The sequence below is a fragment of the Bactrocera tryoni genome, unplaced genomic scaffold, assembly GCF_016617805.1.
Source record: "Bactrocera tryoni isolate S06 unplaced genomic scaffold, CSIRO_BtryS06_freeze2 scaffold_25, whole genome shotgun sequence".
Classification (NCBI taxonomy): domain Eukaryota; kingdom Metazoa; phylum Arthropoda; class Insecta; order Diptera; family Tephritidae; genus Bactrocera; species Bactrocera tryoni.
The window spans coordinates 32,141,478-32,164,459 of record NW_024395977.1 but is presented as its reverse complement, the minus strand read 5'-3'; the positions used below and the strand labels follow the sequence as shown (position 1 = coordinate 32,164,459).

At 39.2% G+C, this 22,982-nt stretch overlaps 1 protein-coding gene and 1 pseudogene across 1 annotated transcript; one reads left to right on the top strand and one right to left on the bottom strand.

Annotated features, from left to right (window-relative positions):
• Nucleotides 1-7,659: 7,659 nt before the first annotated feature.
• On the bottom strand, nt 7,660-16,614 carry LOC120780506 (annotated as a pseudogene).
• A 2,687-nt stretch (nt 16,615-19,301) lies between these two features.
• On the top strand, nt 19,302-19,679 carry LOC120780881 (protein EFR3 homolog A-like). Its single transcript, XM_040113116.1, has 2 exons — nt 19,302-19,511; nt 19,610-19,679. The coding sequence occupies exons 1-2, from the start codon at nt 19,318-19,320 to the stop codon at nt 19,677-19,679; spliced, it is 264 nt and encodes an 87-aa protein (XP_039969050.1). The 5' UTR covers nt 19,302-19,317.
• The last annotated feature ends 3,303 nt before the right edge of the window (nt 19,680-22,982 follow it).

Here is a 22,982-nt window from a genome sequence, read left to right as displayed (position 1 = left end):
ATTCGTAGAATTTGCCAAAAACTGCGCCCATAGCAACGCAGCTGCTGCGCGACAAAACTACAAAAGTTTCCCGAAAATTCAAACGATAATAGAACGAAAGAAGAGGGAAAGAGACACAAGAGACGCGAGTGCACAAAAGAAATACTGCAAACACAATTTGTCGCTAAAAGTATACCAGCGGCAAATGTAACAGGCAGTGAGGCAGTGCAACGGTTTTCAACACAAAGCGTTGAAGGCGAACGAGAACGTCGACAAAGAGAAGTTGATGCAATTGAAATAAATTACAATGGTAAAAATTAGAAGGAAAACAGACGCCAGCAAGAACGGACGTGTTTAGGGAAAACAAAATGGTCTTAGTAAAAATTAAAAATTTGAAAGTCGAACAGCTAAACCGGGTGCTTAAAAGTCAAAACGTTACGGTGGTCGGCAATAAGGCGCTAAAGGTAGCAAAAGTCAGCGAAATATATGGCGCAGATGAGGTCGACTCGGAGGAGCTTGATGTTGGAGGCGATGGAGACAACGGTCAACAACAGATGGATGAATTGCTCAACGCTATTCTGGAATTAACGAAACTGTCGGTGAACTCACAGCATCGCGCAGAAGTGATTAAGGGACAGTTACGGCTGAGGGTCCGCGAATGACGTCAACGCCAGCACATATGAACGAGGTGGTCACAACGGCACAAAGGCCAAGGGTGGCAGGACAAGGAAGGGCTAGCGGTTTGCAGGAAATTTGTGGGTTGATGCCAGAGTACGACCCATTAAAGGGCACGTTAAGCAGTGCAGTGTTCATAGAGAAGACGGTACAGTTGCGTAGCGCATATGAATTAACGGAGCAGGAAATATTGGTAGCAGCACAATCAAAGCTAAGAGGGGTCGCAAAAGAATGGCTAGACGCCCAACAAGTATTCCAAACGTGGGCTGAATTCGTTGGAGCATTTGAACGAGATTTCCCAGCTACAATGATATCAGCACAGGTGCACCGTGAGATGGCACAACGGAGGTGCGACAGTTTCTGGGCCTAGCCGGATTCTTCCGGAAATTCGTCAAAGGGTATAGCATCATAGCCAAGCCATTAGCCTCCTTACTCAAGAAGGAAGCAACGTTTGTATGGGCCGAGGAACAGCAACAGACATTTACGAATCTGAAGCAAGCTCTAACTACGCAACCAGTTCTTGTCATGTTTGATCCGACGAAGGAACATGAGGTGCACACAGATGCGAGTGCAGCCGGTGTCTCGGGTGTTATGCTGCAGCAAGAGGGTGGCTGGAAACCGGTTCAATACTACAGCCGGCAGTGCAGTTCAGCAGAATCCAGGTATCCGACTCACGAATTGGAAGTCTTGGCTGTTGTGGAATCGGTGGAGAGATTCCGTGTGTTCTTACTGGGCACTCATTTTGTAGTTCGCACCGACTGCAACGCAGTGGTCACAACCAAAGAAGCTACTCCGTTGAGGCCACGCATAGCTAGGTGGTAGCTGCGGTTGCAAGAATTTGATTTTACGTGCAAACATCTTGCCGGTGTTCAGATGCAACACGTTGATGCATTGAGCAGAGCTCCAGGTGAGCCACCCACCCAGCCGGAAACAGTTGCAGATTATGTGTTAGCAGTTGGTCACGTCAGGACGCCAAACGATTGGGTATATGCGATGCAGATTCAGGATGAGTCGCTGAAGAGAATTTGTGAGGTACTTCAAGGCAGAACTGGAGAAACCAACGAAGCTACAGTCAAGCCACTAAACACCGATTACGAACTTGGTCGGTTATTCCGCAAGGTCAATAAGGAAGTCAGGCTGGTGGTGCCGCACGCAGTTAGGTGGCGCGTTACTAAGGCATGCCACGATGATGTCGGTCATTTTGCGTTAGAGAAGACACTGAACAGGTTGATGAAGCATTTTTGGTTTCCTCGAATGCGTCGGTATGTTAAATCATACATCGCTGCCTGTGATGAGTGCTGTCTTAACAAGGTCGCAGGTGGCAAAAAGCAAAGTCAACTTCATGTTGCGGAGGTGCTACTGATACCATTCCGGCATATTTACCTTGATCATGTAGGACCATTTCCAAAAAGCACTTCCGGTCAGGCGTATGTCCTCGTCATGGTATGTGGGTTCAGCAAATATTCCTTACTGAAAGCTGTACGAAATACAGGAAGCACACCAGTAATAAAGGCGCTATCAGATATGATGGCAATCTTTGATCAACCGCTACGTATCACCTCTGACCGAGGAACCGCATTCACATCAAAGCAGTTTGAAGAATTCACCCACAAGAAAGGTATTCAACATACGAAGACAGCGGTACGAACTCCGAGAGCAAATGGTCAGGCAGAGTAAGTGAACAAAACGCTCTTAACTGTATGACTGTGAAATGTATGACTGTCCAGTGGAGTCTTAATTCGCAGAAAAACGAGGTAACACAGTATACACCTAATGAGCTAGTCTTCTTCTTTAATCCTAGGGACGTAACCGGTAACCGAATCATTCAAGCTTTGCACGACGAGGTCACCGAGATGTCAGACATCGAGATAAAAAGGGGCGAGGCAGCACAGAATATCATGAATCAGCGGAACAAATGGAAGGAGAGGTATGATCAACGTCACTGGAAGCCTCGGAAATACCAAGTCGGGGACCTGGTTGTAGTCGATTACGTCCCAAGTGCAACAGGAGAGTCACATAAATTAGATCCGGCGTACAAGGGTCCATACATGGTAACGAAGGTGCTGGACTACGACCGATACATCATCGAAGATTTACCAGATGACACAGTGACACAGCGCAGGTATTGCAACGTCATGTCGGTGGACCACCTCAAGCCATGGTGTTCGTCCAGTCCCGAACTAGACAGCGATAACTCGTCTTGGGATGACAAGATGCCAGGAGAGGCCGAGCTGTCACCGAATGGGTGAGAGAGAGTTGAGCTTCAACCACACTCCGAGGCGGACGTGTGATGGCAGCGGCGGACGTTCTTTATATACATATGTTTTTTTGATTATCATTAAAAATACAATTGTTCTTTACTATAAGCGCTTCTCTTTTGGATTAACGGAAACTGTCGGTTTACAATATGTACATAAGTATGTATTTTTATGCGTTTAAGGCCCTGCACAATCAATATAATATGTGAAAACAAATGTTTGTTTTATATTTTAAATAATTATTATTATTTTTATTTAATTAAACTTTTTTTCTAATTTTATCACTAATTTATGTTATTTAATTAATCTTTTCTTTCAGGCATTATTATCATTTTATACAATTAATCTTTCCTTTAAGATATTAATAATATTTTTTATTGAACATACATATGTAGGTACATACTTTTAATTCGGATGTGTGATCACATGTATGTATGTATATGTACGTGTGAGGGGAAAAGTGGTTAGAAACTTCACGAGGCCTATGACAATCTACTTTTTTAACCACTTTACTACCTACTGTTTCACTGGTTTTTTAACCGCTCGTGTCTGGCAGGGTAAACGTATAAAAACATAAACAAACGAGCTAGCATATGTACATATGTCTGTAACAGCAATATAAAGTTCTGAGCACAATTTTTATTCAATGCTTAGCTCTGTTCAAGCGCAACTGTTAAGATTTCTCCTGCCAAGCTGGCAGTGGTGGCACTCCCTCATATCGACCGAGTTATAGCACAGCCAGTGAAAAATGTAAAATCGTGGCCCGAGTCAGCTCACACGACCTATCTTATGGGCGCGCAATGTAACTGAACAGTGAAAAACGCTACTCCCTTCTCTCTTTGACGTGGGATGACGTGAGAATTCACGGCATTTGGATTTTTGCCGTAGAAACGTGGCAGCTGATGGCTCTCTCACAACGCAGGGTTGCCAATATCGATATACTATAGTAATTATCAACTTTTATAATTCAATCTGTTCAATATGTTTGAAATTTTCATAAAATAACTCAAAATCAGAGTCGAATGCTTATTATTTATAAATATATGTAAACTATTTTTAATAGTTTGTTTTCAGTTTTGATATTTTATATTATAAAAAATTGTAATTGAAAACATAGATGTGTACAAAACAATATATGCGTATTGAGGAATGGCAACATTGTTCAAATGAAAACAAACAAAGATGGCTGATTTCTGCGTTTTTACCACGTCTTTTACTGTTCACACATTTTGCCGATGAGGAAGAAAAGGAAGAAAGACAGTAGCGTTTTTCACTGGTTCTGCTATTAGAGCGCATACAGCCAAAAACGTAGACCCGTGGCCATGTCAGCTGATACGACCTATCTTATGGGAGCGCAATGTAAGTGAACAGCGAAAACGCTACTCCCTTCCTTTTTGCCGTAGGAATCCACGGCATTTGGATTTTGCCGTAGAAACGTGCCAATCTCGATATATAAGTATAAAGTAATTATAAAAGTTGTCTTCAATGTGTTTGAAATTTTCTTAAAATAACTCAAAATCAGAGTCGAATGCTATTATTTATAAATATATAAACATTTTTTAATAGTTTTTTTTTTTCAATTTTGATATTTTATATCATAAAAAATTATAATTGAAAACATAGATGTGCGCAAAACAATATATGCGTATTGAGCAATGGCAACATTGTTCAAATGAAAATAAAAAAGATGGCGGATTTCTGCGTTTTTACCACGGGCTCAACTTTTGACACATTTTGCTCGCTAAGGAAGGAAGGGAGCTGCGTTTTTGGCTGTTCTTGCCATTAGCCAAAAATATTTTTACGTTCTCCGCTCCGTGAACCTTCTCTATGACAGAGAACGTCTACCAAAATTAAATCAGCCCTATTCTGCATTTCGATTACGTTCCCGCTCTACGCTCCGTCTGAATCGAAAATAGGCATTCTGAGTTACGATTGGATTGAAAGAAGAAGAGGAAGAGCTGTAGCTCTTTCGAAGTCAGCTGTTTGCCTTGAAACGTGTGAAAATGAAACATAACAAAGCAAAAATACACAAATTATTGTTGGTTTATTAAAATAAAGAAATTATATCGCGTTTTTTTTAACACTAACATGGAATCAGTAGCGGCTGCGATATTACTTGAGGAGGAGAGCAATGCATTATTCAAAATATGCCCTACATTATTCAATTAAATAAAAACAATTGCATTCAGTGCATTTTACAGCTCCTATATTAAAAAAGTAAATGCTTTTATTTCGTTTCACAGCTCGTTATATAAATTAATAATAGTAAAATAAATAAAAGGCTAACAATTAAAAAATGACTACTTTGAATCCGGCTTATAATTTGGATCTAATCTTAGCATTTGCATTTTTATTTCTACTTTTTCCTTCCACCTCTTCCTTAATTCTGTTGTGTCGCTTCTGTTCTTCAAGTTGCTTCACTGCAGTCTCCGCCAAAGTTTCTAGAGAACGATTCATGTGCCGTAAATATGAAGTAACTTCTTCCATTTTACCAAAGGCAGCTTCATTGAATTTTTTCGTCTCTGCATAAAATTCTTTTTTTGATTTGTATCTGTTGCTTAAGTAATGAAGAAGTGCTCTTGCTTGTTTGCTCTCGCCTCTCTATTTTGGCTGCTAGCTCTACTGGTTGAAGGGGATATCATCCGTTTCCAAACCCGTCAAAGCTATCACCTTTTCATCAAGTGGGCTTATGTGTTGTAAACGGCAAGGACCTCCACCGGTGCTCTCATCCTTTCTTTTTTGTTATGCGATAATTTTCGCTTCATGTAGCATTTTCAGTCAATCCAGACCTGCACGAAAACGTTAGATGTAACTTAATTTTTAAAATTAATTGTAGGTAATACCTTACCTCCATGTATTGGAATCTTTTGTTGGTGGGCCATGTGCATTTAAATTCCTTGCAACCTCCTCCCAAAACTCCTGTACTTCTTCCTTCGGTCGCTTTTGGAAGCCCTGCGCAATATCTCTTTTTCGTGGCCATCATATCACACAATTTTTCGTATTGCTCTGCCGTTGTTACTTTTGACCTGCAAACATATCAAAAAATATCATTTAAGCAAATAAATAACCAAGGACACCACCATTATGTCTTTTACAACCATAATCATAAAGTTTTACTTACATATTTGAGGAAATTATTTTATCCAAGTGCACGAAAATGAATATATAACGACTTTCCGCCGACAAAACTTCAACGTACAAAAACGTAATTACGATCGCAATGCAGAATACATAGAATTGGAATTTTCGAAGTTGAATCGAAACGCAGAATACCAAAGTTGCCAATGGGAGAAAATTTCGATTCGAGTAGAAATGCAGAATAGGGCTGCTTATTCTGCTATTGGTGGTGTTTGGACTCCAAAGACACCGTTCAATGTGAGTGATTTCATTTAAAAATATTTTTGATATAAGTTCGGCGAGCCTAGCCCCAGTTATCGTTGCTCTGCTCACATAACTTCGAAGGAGACATCAAATGGAAGGACTTGGATCAAAGCCTGAACCCAGGGCAGGTGGAGGAGTATACTGTAGGAACCTTTCTATCAGCTTCAGCTTTCGGTGATCACTGCAGCGTTTTCCAAGCAGAAGTGGCTGCCATAAAGGTAGCGGTAGATCCTCCTTCAGCTCCCCGTAAATCGACCTTAAACATCACGGACTCAAACCGGTTTAGACTCATAGTCGTTTATGCAAAGTTGTTTGGCATGATCCGTAATACATTTCCCGCATACGTGGTACTTGACGTTGCCCGACAGGAAATAGTCTAACGGCGTCAAATCGCTCTACCGAGGCGGCCAACTGACTGGATCGTGGGATAACACGTTCACCAAACCTGGTTTTCAATAAATCGATTGTAACATTCCCTGAGTGGCGTGTGACGCCGTCCTGTTAGAACCACATACCATCCAATTCGGACCAAAAATATTCGGTTATCATCGAGCGATTGCGATTCCCATTCACAGTAACGTGCCGGTCTTGATTATCACGAAAGAAGTACGGCCCAATGACCCCGCCGGCTCATGAACTGCATCAAACCGTAATTTTTTCGAGATGCAATGGTGACTCATGGAGTACGTATGGATTGCTGCCTGACCAATAACGCATATTTTGCTTATTGACGAAGCCAATCAGCCAGAAATGAGCGTCATCACTGAAGATGATTTTTCGATGAAAATCCGGATTATTTTCAAGTTTTTGCTCAGCGAAGTTCACGAACATACAACGATTCTGGTGGTCAACCGGCTTCAGTTCTTGCATCAATTTGACCTTGTAAGGATGTAGGCCAAGATCTTTTCTCATAATTCGTCACAATGACGTCACAGTGATGCTCAACGCTTGAGAACGACGTGTGAGAGATTGATTTGGGTCTTCCTCAATTGCTGCGCGAGCGGCAGCAATATTCTCGACACTACGAGCACTTCTTTGTCTCACTGGCACGGGAACATTTTGTACTTACCTGTGGATTAAAATTTTTCCAATAGGAGCTGAATTGTTGATCTGACAGGACGATCATAAAGTGGACGTAGCATGCACTTAAAGTTGATGCCACTGACTCCGAATTTCGGTGGTAAATTTTAATAATTTCGACTCGCTGTTAGATCGTATATCTTTCCATCATGACATGGCAAACTTTGTTGAAGAGAAATGTTAAAGGAGCGGAATAAAATATGGCGTATATGCTGTTCCTATCGGTCTACTTTGTAGCGTCCTTATTGAAAAACACGTTAAATTTTCTTCAAATCAAACAAATTCGTGTGTTTTTCCAAATTTCTCATATTCCAATATAATTCCACATAATTTTTATAACTACAACCATTAGAATAATTACTGCTTGTAAATATGTAATGGAAAAATAACCACAAAAAATACAATATACATATATACTTATACATAATTATTATGATAAGCAATTAATTTTAATATCTAAGCTCTGCCAATACTTTTACAAACTTGTTTAACAATTAAAAATGGTTAACTGCATATTGCAACAACTACAACGTATATTTATTTTTTACTTTGTGTTTTAAACATTTTTGCAAGCAAGAAGACATATTACATATTTAATGGGAACATTTTAACGCCACCCAGCGTTAACTATTAGCAAATCGTCGTCGCCATTCGAGTAAAATGTTATAATGGACTTAATATTATATAATATTACATAGGGTGCGTTCGAGTTGACAATCACTGCAGCAGTGATGCAAATTTGTCAAGGGATTACGTACTGCGTACATTTCTGGCAACACTTGCAACAGCATGACGTTCTACTGTCATTTTTGTAATGCAATATGCAAATGTGCAATCCAGTTGCTTTACTGCTGTAATTATTACGTAGCTCCAACGCACCCATATATACATACATACATGCTTGAAGTAAATTAATAATAGAACAATTCAGGGAAATTGGTTTCGTAAATCGGCTTTTCTGCTTGCAGCTGCTGCGTTTTAATGTCGCTTTGGGTTATCTGACGCTCAACAGCCAGCGAGTTAAACAGATCATTCAGGCGATTTTGTATAAGATCATGCTAAGAAAACATAAATTTCAGATTAAACACTATATTCTATATATTTCACAAAAAACTTACTTACTTTTGGCTCTGTGCGCCGTAAACAAGTCCTCAAAGGTGCCTTCCTGGAATGTGCGCACTATCTGCAACTGTTTTTCGCGCTGTTCGCGCTTCATCGCCTCGGAGGGTTCGGCCAATGCACGTTTCATGGCCTCGAAATTGTATTCGGGTGCAAGGATTTTCTGAAAATGTGATTTAAACATATATAAATATCAAATGCTGCCGACTTATCATTATTGCTTTTTTTTCTCAAACCTTAGAGACTCCCGGTGAACTTGTCACGCTATCGCCATCCGCATTGTATGCCGTCAAGTCGGCGGAACTATTGCGCTGCGGCAACTGTGGATTGCTAACAGTATCTACCCAGGAGTGACGGTGGGCTGGATTGTCGGTTTGATTCAGCGCATACGGCGTACCGGTCTGTAAGCGATTCGAGTCCATGCCGGCGTTTTGTAGACTTTCAGCTAGCGCGATTTTATCGATGGTCAGGTGGGGTAAGCCAAGATTCATTTTCGTAGTTCCCGTCTTTTTCGGGTCCAATAAGGGGGGCAGAAAATATGGTGCCTCCTCTTTGCGTGCGTCGATTATTTTCTGCGCATATTCAAGCAAGTTATTTACGCCAGTAACGCGTGAGATTAGGGACATCAGAGCGATGGCGATGCAATGTAAATTGCATTTATGCACCACTTCCAATTCCAAATCGGCTGTGAGAGCGACCTGTTGAATGCTGCATGAGAAAATCAAACAAAAAAAAAATATTTTTGAAGAAATATTATAAAGCAGGAAAGGGCTAAGATCGGGTGTAACCGAATGCTTTATATTCTAGGAATGTGGTATAAACCCAAGCGATATTTTCGGTAAAAAATCAACTGTAGACATTGAGGTCCAGGTTCGGTATCTGGGGACTTATTTTGTTGTTGTTGTAACGGGTACCAAATCCCATTTACGATGGTAAGGATTATGTTAGTTGTCGTCAACGTCATCCAACGGCAGGCCCAAGAAACGTGCTGTTTCGACGGGGTCGGACCATAGAAAAAGGAGTGTCAGATGAGTAGGATTAGTGGGATGCAAAGAGGTGGTCAGTGTCATGGAGAGACTCATTGCACACAGGACATATATTTCGGAGTCCATTTTGGATAAGTAGGAGTTCAACCTGCTACAGTATCCAGAACAAAGATCAGCAAGGATCACACTGGTTTCCCGCGTCAGCTCGAGCACTTTGTTTGCAATGGGTGATGATTTGACTCCAAATACGCCATTCACTGAGAGGGAGTCGGTGAAGGTGTTGATGTTTCCACTGTGAATGGCGGTCAGTGCTTTTCGGAAGTTAGTTGCGTCTGCAGTCTTGTCGGTGTATTGTTTGATGTCATCGACGTAGTTGAGGAATGACCTCATGTTTTCTGCGAAAGTATACCAGCAGGAACAGCTTGGAGAGGAGTTCATTATGCTCCTTAACTGGGAGCATATGCGCCTCAGTATGCAGGTGTTCAAAAGGAGACATCACGAGACATCCTGTCTTAGTTCAGAGTGCAGTATTCTCACAGGTCTGAAGCTTACTCGTCTGCGTTCCACTGCACCCAGGTGACCATTTTGGTGCGGCGTAGTTAAGGACCGGCCAGCAGATTGCCTTGTAAGTTGTCAACAACAGTTCTTTGTCCTTTCCCCATGTGCTGCCGCGACTTGAGGATTTTGTTGTGGCTCTGTATTTGGTGATAATCGCTGTCGTCAAAAGTCACACGTAAAATTTTAGTATTATTGACAGTCGGAATCTTAACGCCATCGACTGCATTATTGAGGTCAAGTCTGTACTCCCTCGTCCATTTTGTGATTATGGGCGCTGTGGATTTAGCGGAGGAGAGTGTTAAGTTTCGTGCAACGAGGAAGTGAAGGTCAGAGAGACGGTCGTTTACCATTGAACAGATGCCATCGATTCCATTGCCAGACGTTAATATCGTGAAATTATCAGCGTACGATGCGATCGATATTCCCTCTGGTGGCTGCGGAAGTTTCGAGATACAGAAGTTAAACAATAGCGGGGAGAGGACACCACCCTGTTCATGGTTCGGCTCTACAGTTCTGGAGGGAGCGTAGTTTTTTCGATGTTCTCAAGTAGCGTTGTGTGTGCCTACTCCTTCATTTTATCGGATCAGCTTTTTTATGGTACGGGGACCAACCGCAATGAAAGGTTCGGGTCCTACCATGTTGGTGGATGCTGCAGAGCGGGAAAGCTCAACAGTCAGTTCATTCCCGGCTATACCTTTGTGATTTCCAACGAAAAATGTACATACTTACCCCAAAATGAACAGCAAGAATTCTTGCACGGTCTCGCCACAAGCCATTTCGACAATAAGCAAAGCCGCCGTATTGTAGCTGGATGCAAGCGATTCAATGCGATCCGACAGAGCCATACTATCGATGAGGGCCTGCATTATATTTGCGCCATATTTATGTGTGAATATTATGTCAGAACGCGATGGTGGCTCCTGCGATAAAGCTGGGTAAGGCTTTATAGTCACATAACTGAGCACTTTTTCGTTTTGATGGCGATCGAGTAGGGCCTGGAAGATCTGCATAACGATGACACGCGTCGGATCATGTGGTGCACGTGCCATCTTCAGTAAGGGTTGTAAGAAGGATGCCGGGAAGGCCTTTTCGAATGAAACTGGCGCTGTATTGTGTACCAACTTGCGAGTAGTGATTTCAACAGTATGATGCTGCAGCATTTGATCGTACTTTGCTTTTGCTTCGATAGATCGGGCACCGTATTCATGTGAACAGCATTATTTCGTTTTCAAATAATCGGGATGATGATTAGCGAAAATTCGCCGAGCGCGATTGATGAGTGCCTCTTGATATTGTGATTCCTCGTTAGTAATTTCTGTTGTTGTGCTGACGCTATTGCGCAAGTGTGTAAACAAATTTATTGATAATGTCCAATGCGGAGAGGACGGCCACTTTCGCCAGCAGCGATCGCTATTATTTTAGAAAGTACGACAGCTGGGATGTTGCGTTGTCTTCAACCCGACGACTTGAAATTGTTGTCTAAATGTTGCATTAATGTCTCTACAACTGTATACGAATATTGCGGTTGTATGGAGATCATTACAATGCGAAAGGTGTGTATAGCGAACGTGTTCGGCACCCATAATTCATGACGGTCCAAATGCCTGTTTTGGAAGATACGAGTATTTTGTTTACAATTTATTTATAAAATTTGTTTTGTCTTAACTCACGTGAGCAGTGGCTTCAAGACGCTGCGTATATGACCAAAAGATGCACGTCCAACAAGTTCGCGTAATACTTCTTCGGCCAGCACTGGTGGTGTTACGTGTGTTGCGTCTTCAACGGGAGTTAAGTCGCCGGACTAAGGAAACATACCATAATTATTAATTGTTACGTCCATGGTTGTTGTTATTGATATAATAATAAAACTAAATCTTAAAGTATAAGTCACATGATTCATAATAACAAAATAAATTTTACCGCAATTAAATTTTTCTTCACAAACAAAACGTTCACGCAAAACTTTTTCAGCGGCATGAAATTTTCAATATTAAGAAAACAACATATTCATTAAAACATATTAAAAACATAATCGAAAAAGTATGTTTCCTTAGCCAACTATTAGTAATAAACTCACCTGCATGTTGAACAGCAAAGAGGGTACTATTTTTTCCATATGCACTTTGTCCCATATGTTCTCAACCAAATCATCAGATACAGTCTTCCGTATCACACCCTGCAAACCTTTAATACCAGCTAGGCGTATACTGTCGCGTAATTCCACATTATCGTGGTTGCCATGACACATAGCAGAGAATTTTGATATAAAGAAGTCATAACGCCGATGGTAGGAAGGTGTGTCTTCATTTATATTTGCAAACTTTACGAACTGTAATAGAATTAATTTGAATAATAGAATTAAACAAAAATTTGTCTAGTTTTGAAAGTTTTAAGATATCTTGTATATACGAAAATGTTAACAGACTTCCACCACTCATTCCTACTCTTTAATGTAACCAAATAACCTCAAATAACCCTAAATCAAAATCTAATCCTAGATACATATTTTACAAGACATCTTCACGAAATTTAGCTTAGAAATCCAGTCCTAGATAGATATTTCACATGATATCTTCACGCAATTTAGAATATTGCCCAGGGCAAATTTTGTACATCTGAAAAAAAAAAATCATAACGAGCCACCGATCTAAATCAAGTTCTTGTATGGAAACATTTTTATTTATGGAAAGTATTCTAATTTCGATAACGTTTTAATTTTTTTATAAAAAGAAAACTTTTTAAATAAGTACAAAATCTATATTTATATTATTTTGGAAATCTCGTGATGAATGAACTGAATGCTGTCATATTTTGACTGAACAAAACATATGTTTCTTTTTGTTTTGATTTTTTCTTTTGTGTAGTTAAAATAAATCATTTGCTGTTGAAGCTAAAAGTCACAAATGCACAAATTGAATTTCAATTGCTATCGTTTGACTCACAACTGCGGTTAACAAAACTACACTCGAATATAACAATAAAGATAACCTAAACTAAACTAGCATATGCTGCTTATCTTACCGAATTGGTAGCCATAATTTGCAGATTGGGGTTAGTGTCTTCCAACAATTTTTGTACCATACGCAAAAAAGACTCAACGAATAAATTTAATGTAGTCTGCGCATGACAAGCCTGCAGTAGTAAGTCCATTGCCTCCATGGCGATTTCTACAAACCTATTTGTATAAAATATAAGTAATCACAAATTAAATGCAACAATACATGTGTTAAAAAAAACTCACTTGTAACGTTTGCGATTAATATCCTTGCTAGCTTTTTGATACAAATATTCACCAATACGATCTAGCTTATCTGGTGAGCTTAAAGAATAGAATGTTAGCTTCTCCATGTTCGATTTGACAAGACCATCTTCAGGATTTACGGGAAATATATTATCCACCAGCCGTTTGTAGCGCGGGCGTAGCGCTGAGCAACAACCACAACAACCTGAAGAAAAATAGTAAATATAGTGATCGTACGAAAAGTAAATCAAGTTGTTTTCTAAATAATTACTAAATTAATTAGGTAAACATTACAATAAACCATTTTAAATGTCGTTATATGTATGTAAGTGCAAACATATGGCGTTTAGCTATTGAACGTTAGTTATTTTTGAGGTAAAATAGAGGAATGCATGGAAGTAATTCGTAAATATGTCTGTAAGTGCAATGACATTAGCAACACGTATGTTTAGTTGTTGTTGTTGTGTGGGCAGAAAACTTATCTGAAGTAATTTGGAAGAATTGTCGAGTAGACATTCCTTGGCGATTAAAAAAATCCGGGTTCGTTCCGGTTACGTAGACCCGAACGTCGTGGGAACAGACGTATGTAAAGTCGGTAGGTTTTTCCGATTATATCAAAAACAGTTTTTGTAAACTTGTTGGAATGTGTATCTTTTTACTCTTAACATTGGTAGGTCTACAACTTATGATATGATTGCTCACCAGGCATTCTGTTTTCACGGTTGTAATATATATATTTCTTCTAATAAAAACACGAAAAAGCACTATTTAAAAGTGTATTTGACTTAGCTAAATTCACAAATTTACAATTCCAATATATTAAAATGTTTATTCGATAAATCAAGGCGAATCAGCTGGCAAAATGAGTGACGAATTACTATCCACAATAAGAGTTGCCACTATATTTTTAAATACCAATTGGCAATATTTAGCATTTTAATTCCACAAAAATCAAGGAGTGCATCAAATATCACGAAAAGTATGAGAAAATAAAATTTAAATATTCTGACAAGTTTTTAGAAAAACTATTTTAGTTTATTACCATATTATTTACTTTAAAAAAAGTTGTAAAAATTATTTCTTAGTAGCTAAAATTTGGTTGCTATTTAACTTTCAGAAAGTACATTCACTTTCTAGATATTACTTGCAAGGTCATAGGTGCAAGTACTTTAGTGCTGTGAAAGCCTCTCGACTTTTTACTGTTATTTATGATCTTTTTGCTGATTGTGAAATTTGTTAATTCCGAAGACAACTACAATGTATACTCTTTGCAATTGGCGGTTTGGAAAATGAAAGTACTTTCCTTTTTTACTTTTCAGTTATTTACACGGGAAAGTAAATGGTTTGATAGGAAAGTGTTTTGAGAAAGCATTTTTTCTTGTTAAAGCTTCTCTTGAAGGTATTTGAGTTTGTGGTAAATAAATTTTTGGAGAAGGAGAAGGGCCCGTTTTCTCAATGTCAAGACTCCTGCTTTCGGTAAAGAACCTTTTTACTTATAAGCTATAGAAAATAATGATTAATTGTAAATAATAATTGGGTACTTTACTTACATGTCGGATCCGTACATTTCTGCACAAAAGTGTCGAAAAATTCTGGTAATTCAACTGGTTCGAAACAGCAACGTATTAACGCCATTCGCTCTACCTTTCACGAGCCGGAACAGATGCCCCGTCTGGTCTTTAAGATGTCGTCGTCTCTATGATGATTGATTTACCTAAAGTTACAAGTTCATTTTTAGGTTAGGGATTGACTGCATCGGGACTAAACTATATTTATAATATTTTTGGCGTTTAAATATCTACACGTAGCCAGAGGTACATATATAAATTCTTTCTTTTCTGCTTTAACTGCTTCACATTTACCAGGAACATCATTATGTCTTGGAACCCCTTGCAGGTTGATCATGAAATAGGTTGTTAGATCCACTAAGAGATGAAGGCATTCTTTCATTATCTTTGGGATAGATGTTAGATCCTCCCTTAGTGGACTAATTCTTTCACTAACTTTGACGAAACCCTGAGAGACTTTAGTGATGTAGATGGATAGATCCACTGAGAGTTTAAGGCATCCTTTCATTATTTTTGGGACAGATGCTGGAGCCACTACAAAAATTAAGTAATTCCTTAACGAACTTTGATGAAACCTTCAGAGACTTAAGTGATTTTAAAGCCGCTTCGCTTGATGAGCATACTACTTATCTAGACAAGAAGACAAGAAGTTTTTTTTTAATTTCTGAGCTATTCGCTTGGAAGAATCTGTGGTCTGGTAGACTAAAAACGATTTTGGTATCTAATTTTGCTGAAAAGCCGCCGCCTTTCACTTGATTATCGAGTTGGGAGGCATCCGTATAGATGCTTACGCCTGTGCCCCTGTCCAACTTGCTTCTTTCCCACTCTTCTCTAGAATGGAAGGCAAGACTGGAGACCGAATTTATGTTAGGTTCTAAATAGCTACGAAAATCCGTGCTATTGGATAGATGCACGAACTTCCTATGCATCTTAGAATGCTCCAAGCCTTTCAATCAAATTGTGCTAAGTAGCTCCATTTATGATATTTCAGCATCCACTAACATGGTAGAACCTGAACCCTTCACTGGGGTGGTCCCCATGCCATATAAAAGCTGCTCCGCAAGGAAGAAGGAGTAGGCAGATAGAGACTTGTTACAACATTAGCAGGTTTAAATATGCAATCAACCTCCCTAAGGATAAACTTAGACTACTGATCGCATTCTACACTGGCCATGGCAAGCTGAAGAATCTCCTACCCAACAAGGGCCTAGCTTCTTGCTTAAATTGCCGGATCTGTGATAGGGAGCCTGAAACATCAGAGCACCTGCTAATTTGTATTGGTACCAAAACCCAGAAAAATTGATCTGTTGAGCTATTAAGAACCCGTCCGTATTTTTAAGTTTTTGATCGCTTCCGCAGCCACCACCTCACATTTCACAAATAATCTTAATATAATCCAATTTCTACGATTTCTCGCAATTTACGCGATTATCTCATGGCCAATGTCTCTTGTCCAAACTTTACGACGGTCACCTTAAAATATTTGTTATTTATGTAATTGTTTTTGTTTTGCTGTCACTTTCTTAAATACACTCATAACTGTAATGTGCACGTTTTCATACACTTCACCGCCACCCCCTCTAATGCTCACAAACACGGGTGAAATAACATTGCAAAAGGTGTTTGGTGTGACATGCGTCACTTTTGCAAATAAACAGTTAACATTTAACAAATTTCTATAATAATTTCTCACTTTATAACGCTTTTTTGTTGGGGTTGATTACCAATTTTTCGCGACACTCAATAAAGACTGAACGCCTAAGTGCAGTTTGTTGCAAAGCTCAGAGTTAATTTTTAAGGTTTCGGTTTCTATAACAAAAGCTCCAGAGGTCATATGGTAAAAGCTCTACTGGTCAGCTGGTGAAATGTTGACATTTCCGTATAGACAACATGTATGTAAGTACACTTGTTTGTATGTGTACTTACCCAGTAAACCTTTGAGTTAAATAATACTTTTTTTGAACTCTAGCTTGTGACAAATTGGTGATGATTATTTCAATAAATAAATTCGTCTAAATATCTTCTACTTTACTGAAGTAAAGATCGCTTACGCAGTTATAGCAGAGTTAACAACAGCGCGCCAGACGTTTCTACTTTTCGTAATGTGGCGCCAATTGGAGATTCCAAGCGAAGCAATATCCTTCTCCACTGGTCTTTCCAACGCAGTGAAGGTCTTCCTCTTCTTCTGCTTCCCCCGGCAGGTACTGCGATGAATACTTTCAGAGCTGAAGTGTTCGGACGACATGATCTAGCCAGCGTAGTCAGGGGAATGGAGTCATGTGTAGAAGTTCACGCAAGTGAGGAAAGTTTTCTGAGTCCCATTCACTTGGGAGTGGTCAGAAAAGCTTCTTTTACAAAAGTCTCCAGCAGATCACAACTTCCGGTCTTAGACCAAGTATCTCCTGCGTAGCAAAAGAACATCCGTTTGAAGGCGAGCTAAAGTAAGAAGGCGAACTATCCTCCCCAGGGTTGCGCGCTGTGGACGCCACGTAAAAAACGCTCCCAAATGAAAACAAAAGAGCAGCCTCGTGTAATATATATGTACGTCTAGTAAGACGAAGCAAAGCAAGAAAGGAAGTCCTCAGGGTCTAGCTTAGTTTAGTCATAAGCCGGCAGTTTGAAAATCCTTATACCAGGTATATGGAGGTTAGGGTTTTGATCCGATTTTATATATTTTTGGCACCACGAATCATTATTACAAGGAAAAGCACGCATATAAACCGATAGTTAAGCGGAAGTTCGAAAATCTTTACATTGAGCATACGGAGGCTAGGAGAAGTATTGATCCGATTCTAAACATATTCGGTACAAATAGAGATTGTCAGGCAAATACTCTCTCTGAACTTCAATAGCATAACATGTTAAATGAAAAGTCTTCGACCTACCATAAGAAAATACTGTTGTTTGGCGAAATATTTTTTTTTATCCAACATAGGGTAGTTCCCTTCAAGAGCGAAGCACTGATTATAGGGACGTTCCAACTTTTCGGTACCATTTTTGTTTTACGAATTGTCCTTTGCTTCAAAATAAGCTTCAGCTTCGGCGATGACCTCTTCATTTGACGGAAATTTCTTCCCAGCGAGCATTCTTTTGAGATCTGAGAACAGGAATCAGTTGCTGGGTCACAGATCTGGAGAATACGGTGGACGCAGAAGCAATTCGTAGTCCAATTCATGGATTTTTGCCATCGTTTTCACTGCCTTGTGACACGATGCATTGTTTTTGGGTGATCTCGTTCTTCCAACGGCACAAAAACACTATTAAATAGTCGCTGTTGATGGTCCCTCCTTTTTGAAGGCAATTAACAAGATTGTAGATTGGACTTCGGTGTGAAATGATGATGTCATTTGTTCCAACGAGTGTCATATATCGATCCTTTTTCGATGTTTTCGTCGGTTTTTGGACGCGAATAGAAACCCCACGGTAAACTTGATTGATTTAATGGGTTTCAGTGGTCTACAGCTTCGCCTATCGAGTAAACGGCCTTGGTTAGAGCCAGCTACTCAAATGTATTCGTTCACTTATTTGTAAGAGTGTATAATTTTCGGTTCCGTAGACGCCTAACTCTTCCTTACAATTGTTGACATTTATATATCATCAAATGAAAGGAAACCCAACACTTTTAAATAATAAACTTCCGATGAAATGATGTAAGTGACACTTCGTTCGTCGTTATGTGCCACGGTGATATACTTTTTACATACGCCATTATACGAGGGCGGTTCGAGTACTCTACCCATGAAAGAAAAACCAAAAATTTGGAAAAATTGCAATTTATTTCTCAAATGTTCTCTTTTAGCTCGATCGATTTACAATTGATCAAGAAGTGATTTAGAAAAACAGCTTTGACCATGTCTTTTCTGGAGGACTTTAAAGTGGACAGTAATGTGGGCTTTAACCATGTCCTTGTATTCAAATTTCTGCACATCGTGCGACTCTTTTAAGAGTTCGACGGGACTAAATACGGTGGATAGATGGCCTTTATGGCCGAGAGCACATATTTTGCTTTATTTGCCACCGGTTTCATTGGATGAAGTCCATTACTTCCCCAATACGTGGACGAAGTAGTCAAAAGTTATTTCAAAGTGGTTCTACGCTTAGGCTTCGTCGCCTTCGAAGGCGTAGAGTCAACATATACAGCATCTAAGCGTTCTTAGATTATAATGCTCGGTTTCTCTACTAAAACACAAGAAACGAACCACCGAACGATATTGCTATAAAACCTGCGAACTCGTGCGCTTTCAAACACGATCGAAACAAAACCACGAGTCCGATTTGATTTATGATTTCTCTTGCGACTTTTCAGCCCAAATTATCGGACCGCCCTCGTACTTTAATAAGCACACAATTTGTCCGGTCAGTAAGACCTACTTATAAGCGCACCAATGGAGTCAACAGAGTCTACCGTTACGCACTTTGTGTTCAGTTGAAATCGTTGACATATTAATTAAAGTTGGGCGCTTCAAACTCAGATGCCAAATATTTTGAAATCGCGCCACAAGCGCCTTGTCAACAAAATTTATCCGAAGAACCCATACGAGGGATTAAGGAGAGACAATTTAAAAAGGCTGTTGCTTTACGCGCATAACCGACAGGAAAACTATATTCGTGTCTTAACGTACCTGACCACAAAACTAAAGAAATACGTGGTAATTGATCAGGAGGCGTAAGTTATATTTTATTTACAAGTATCTATGTATATCCACAAGCATTTACCATAAACTATATGCTCCACTTTATACACAATTCTATTCCATTGTTTAGGTACATAAAAATCACAATGGAGGCGCTGAACTCAGTGATATTCGGAATTGTAAATGTACCACATATATAATATATAGAAAATAAAATAAGACGTTAATTTTTCTAATAAATTGCTAATTTAGATTCTGATTTCAATAATATTTTCTAACTTTTTAGTGTGAACTATTTTAGCACTCTCCAGTGATTTTACAGCACGTCGTCACGACCTTTCTTTGACTTCGTCTTCACTAAAACCATCTAAAAACTCGTTGCTGGGTGCTGCGACAGGATGAGTACTCATCAATCATGCTACAAACCTTCTAGGTAGAGCGTGAACTAGACAATATCTGAGTGCATCACCTTTCAAACTTCAATTAATATGCAAAAATGAGTAAAATCGGTAAATGGCCACGCCCACCGCAGAAATGATGGTTAAATATTTCGAAACTGTTAAAATTGGAATAATTTCACCACAAATCTGTTATTTTAGAGAAATATTATATTGAATTGGTTCCAAACTCCACTCTTAAAGGTTAGGTTATGCTAGGCTAAGAGCTCGATACTAACAGGAATCTCACATTGACAGCTTACAACGACGGTCCGTTGTTCTCTTATATAATAGCTCGTATCGGCAGAGGAGCTTAAGTCTATCACAATTTTGTTGAGATAGCTAATATCAGTTTAGGCTAATGTTTCCTGGTTCACGGAAGGTTAGAGTGCCGAGATGTTACATCCTCAACCGGGAAAACAGAGAAGAAAGTACCTGGATGTTTCTACCTCACCCTCTTCCATACAACTTTAACAACTTGCGTCAAAGCGGCTTCTCCTCATACACATATCCATCGCCGGTATGTGACCAACGAAAAAGCCGCCACGAGTAGCCTCTGCGATTCAAGTTAGCAGTAATGCAGTTAAAGGAGCGAAGAAACCACTAGCGCCACTTCTACGGGCTTTGTTGAAGTGACTACAAACCAAAATCCAATTTACTTGACTATTTGACTTGGTAATTGAAAGATTAACAACACCAACGTGATCAAATTTCGAGCTTCTGATAGACTCTCTTTCACAAAAAGGCTAAAAGTGGTCCTCAACTTTGTCTAGAAATATATTATAAGACAGACGAGTATATAAGTAGGTTGTCAACTTCGCTAAATTTTGGGTTTGTTTCTAAGATAACTTAACATATTTAAGCCTTTGAGATTTTATCAATAAAATTTTTGCTTGAGAGCGAGCTTTAAAGCTTAGAAATAAGAGTGTGTTGAAATATTTTGAGAAGTTGATGAAACTTTTTTTAAATAAAAAAATTGGTTCCATATATTCTATTAAAATATACACACATTGACCAATATAAACGGTATAAAATTCACGGGATGGTCGAAAATAACTACATATATTGGATATCTTGGAGCTAGGAGAAGGTCTGGACTGATTTCATTTGCTTCTAGCATCAAATTAAAGGCTGCTTGAGAGCATATGACTGTTGTAGGCAATTTTATAAGATAACCGACCCATTAACTGAATAACGTAAAGCACGTTGTTTATTATTTGGGACATTTGGTAATTCAAGGATATATTTTATCCAACTTTGAAAAAAAAGTAGGTTGAAATATTTCAGGGAGTTGATCACACTTTTTTATAAAAAAAATTGATGCCATATATGTATTTCATTAAAATATTACTGATATTAACCTATTGAAAAATGGTATAAGTAAAGTCAAACGGAAGTTCGAAAATCCTTACTATAAAAAGGTTTCCTACTTTTTTAAAGAAAAAACACAGAAATTTCAAATTTAATGGGAAGTATTTATTATCATTCCAAAGAACAATCCTTGGCATTTATTTTTTGAAGATTATCGCTTTCAAATGTTGTCCACGGCTACCTCTCAGTTGGTCCATCCGTTGAGTCTAATTTTCGATGACTCGTTCGAGCATTCCGACTGATAACTGGCGAATGACAAGCGTAAGGTTTTGCTTCAAGGCCTGAATCGAAGCGGAAGACTTTAGACTTTACACGTCCGCACAGGAAAAAGTCTAACTTTGTGATACCATACGATCTTTGTGGCCAATCGACCGGCCCCAAAACCTGAAATTATCTGCTCACCGAAGTGTTCTTTCAATAAATCCATTGATTGATGTTATGTGTGGGAAGTGGCGCCGTCTTGTTGAAATCAAATGTCGCCGAGATCACGAGTATCAATTTCAGGCATGAAATAATCGGTTTTCATAGCGTGATAACGTTCGTCATTGTTACGTTCTCACCGGCATCATTTTTGAAGAAATATGGACCGATGATTCCACCGGCGCACAAACTGTTCCGTAATCGTTGTTTCTTTGGGATGAAATGGCAGTCCTTGAATCTCATTAGGCTGCTCTTCGTTCCAAATGCGGCAAATTTTGCTTGTTTACATACCCATTGAGACAGAAATGGACCTCATCGCTGAAAAAAATTTGGCTCGAAAACGTCGGATCTTCTTAGATTTATTCCAGAGATCTTAGAGCGAAGCGACGTCGCTTGAGAAGGTCCAGCGGCCTCATTCCTTGCACAAGCTGAATTTTGTAGGCTTTCAATTTAAGATATCGACGTAAAATGCGCCAAGTCTTTCCATACCTCAGTCCAAGTTACTGCGAACGCATCGTGTACACTCTCACCTACGGCTGCTATATTTTCTTCACTGCGTGCTGGACGTGATCTTTTCGGTCCAATATTATCCAATAATGAATGCTGGATCTCAGATGGGCGATGGTGTTGCGTATGGTACGTTCTGTATGCCGATTTTGTTGACCATAAGTTGAGCGAAGCGGTTCCGCGCAAAAAAATTGAACGATTTATAAAAGTTGTTCTGGCATAAGTCTTGCCATGATGAAATGCCAAATAATACCGAATAAAAGCAACATGACAGCTTGACACGACTCATGCGTGATCTGTCAAAAACAGGCCATTGAAAAAAGTACCTCTACTTGGATCACCCTTTATTTAACTTTTTTTCATAAAATATTGATGTATACTAGCTTTTGTTTCTGTTTTGTTGCCGACTACTGTTCGCAAGCGCAATCATTTTACTCCCCTCAAGCTTTTATCTCCATTATACTCTTTGTTGAATTGCGGCTTACTAATACATAGGCACAGAATCACTTTGTGTCTCAACTGTGGTGAAAAGCTTTCTTTGTTTATATCAATGAATTCAAAGCTTAGCTTACTTATATACATGATTATACATATAGACACATACAAGTTAAGCATTTTTGTTGCAACACCTGTTGTCTTCGTCGCAACTAAGTAATTCTTCAATTCGCGCATCGCAATGTGTGGGCGTCTGGTGTCTACATTCTCAAAATCATGACCGCGAATAAAAAACTTTGCTTCTAACAACTCTATGACATATTTGAGGTAAAT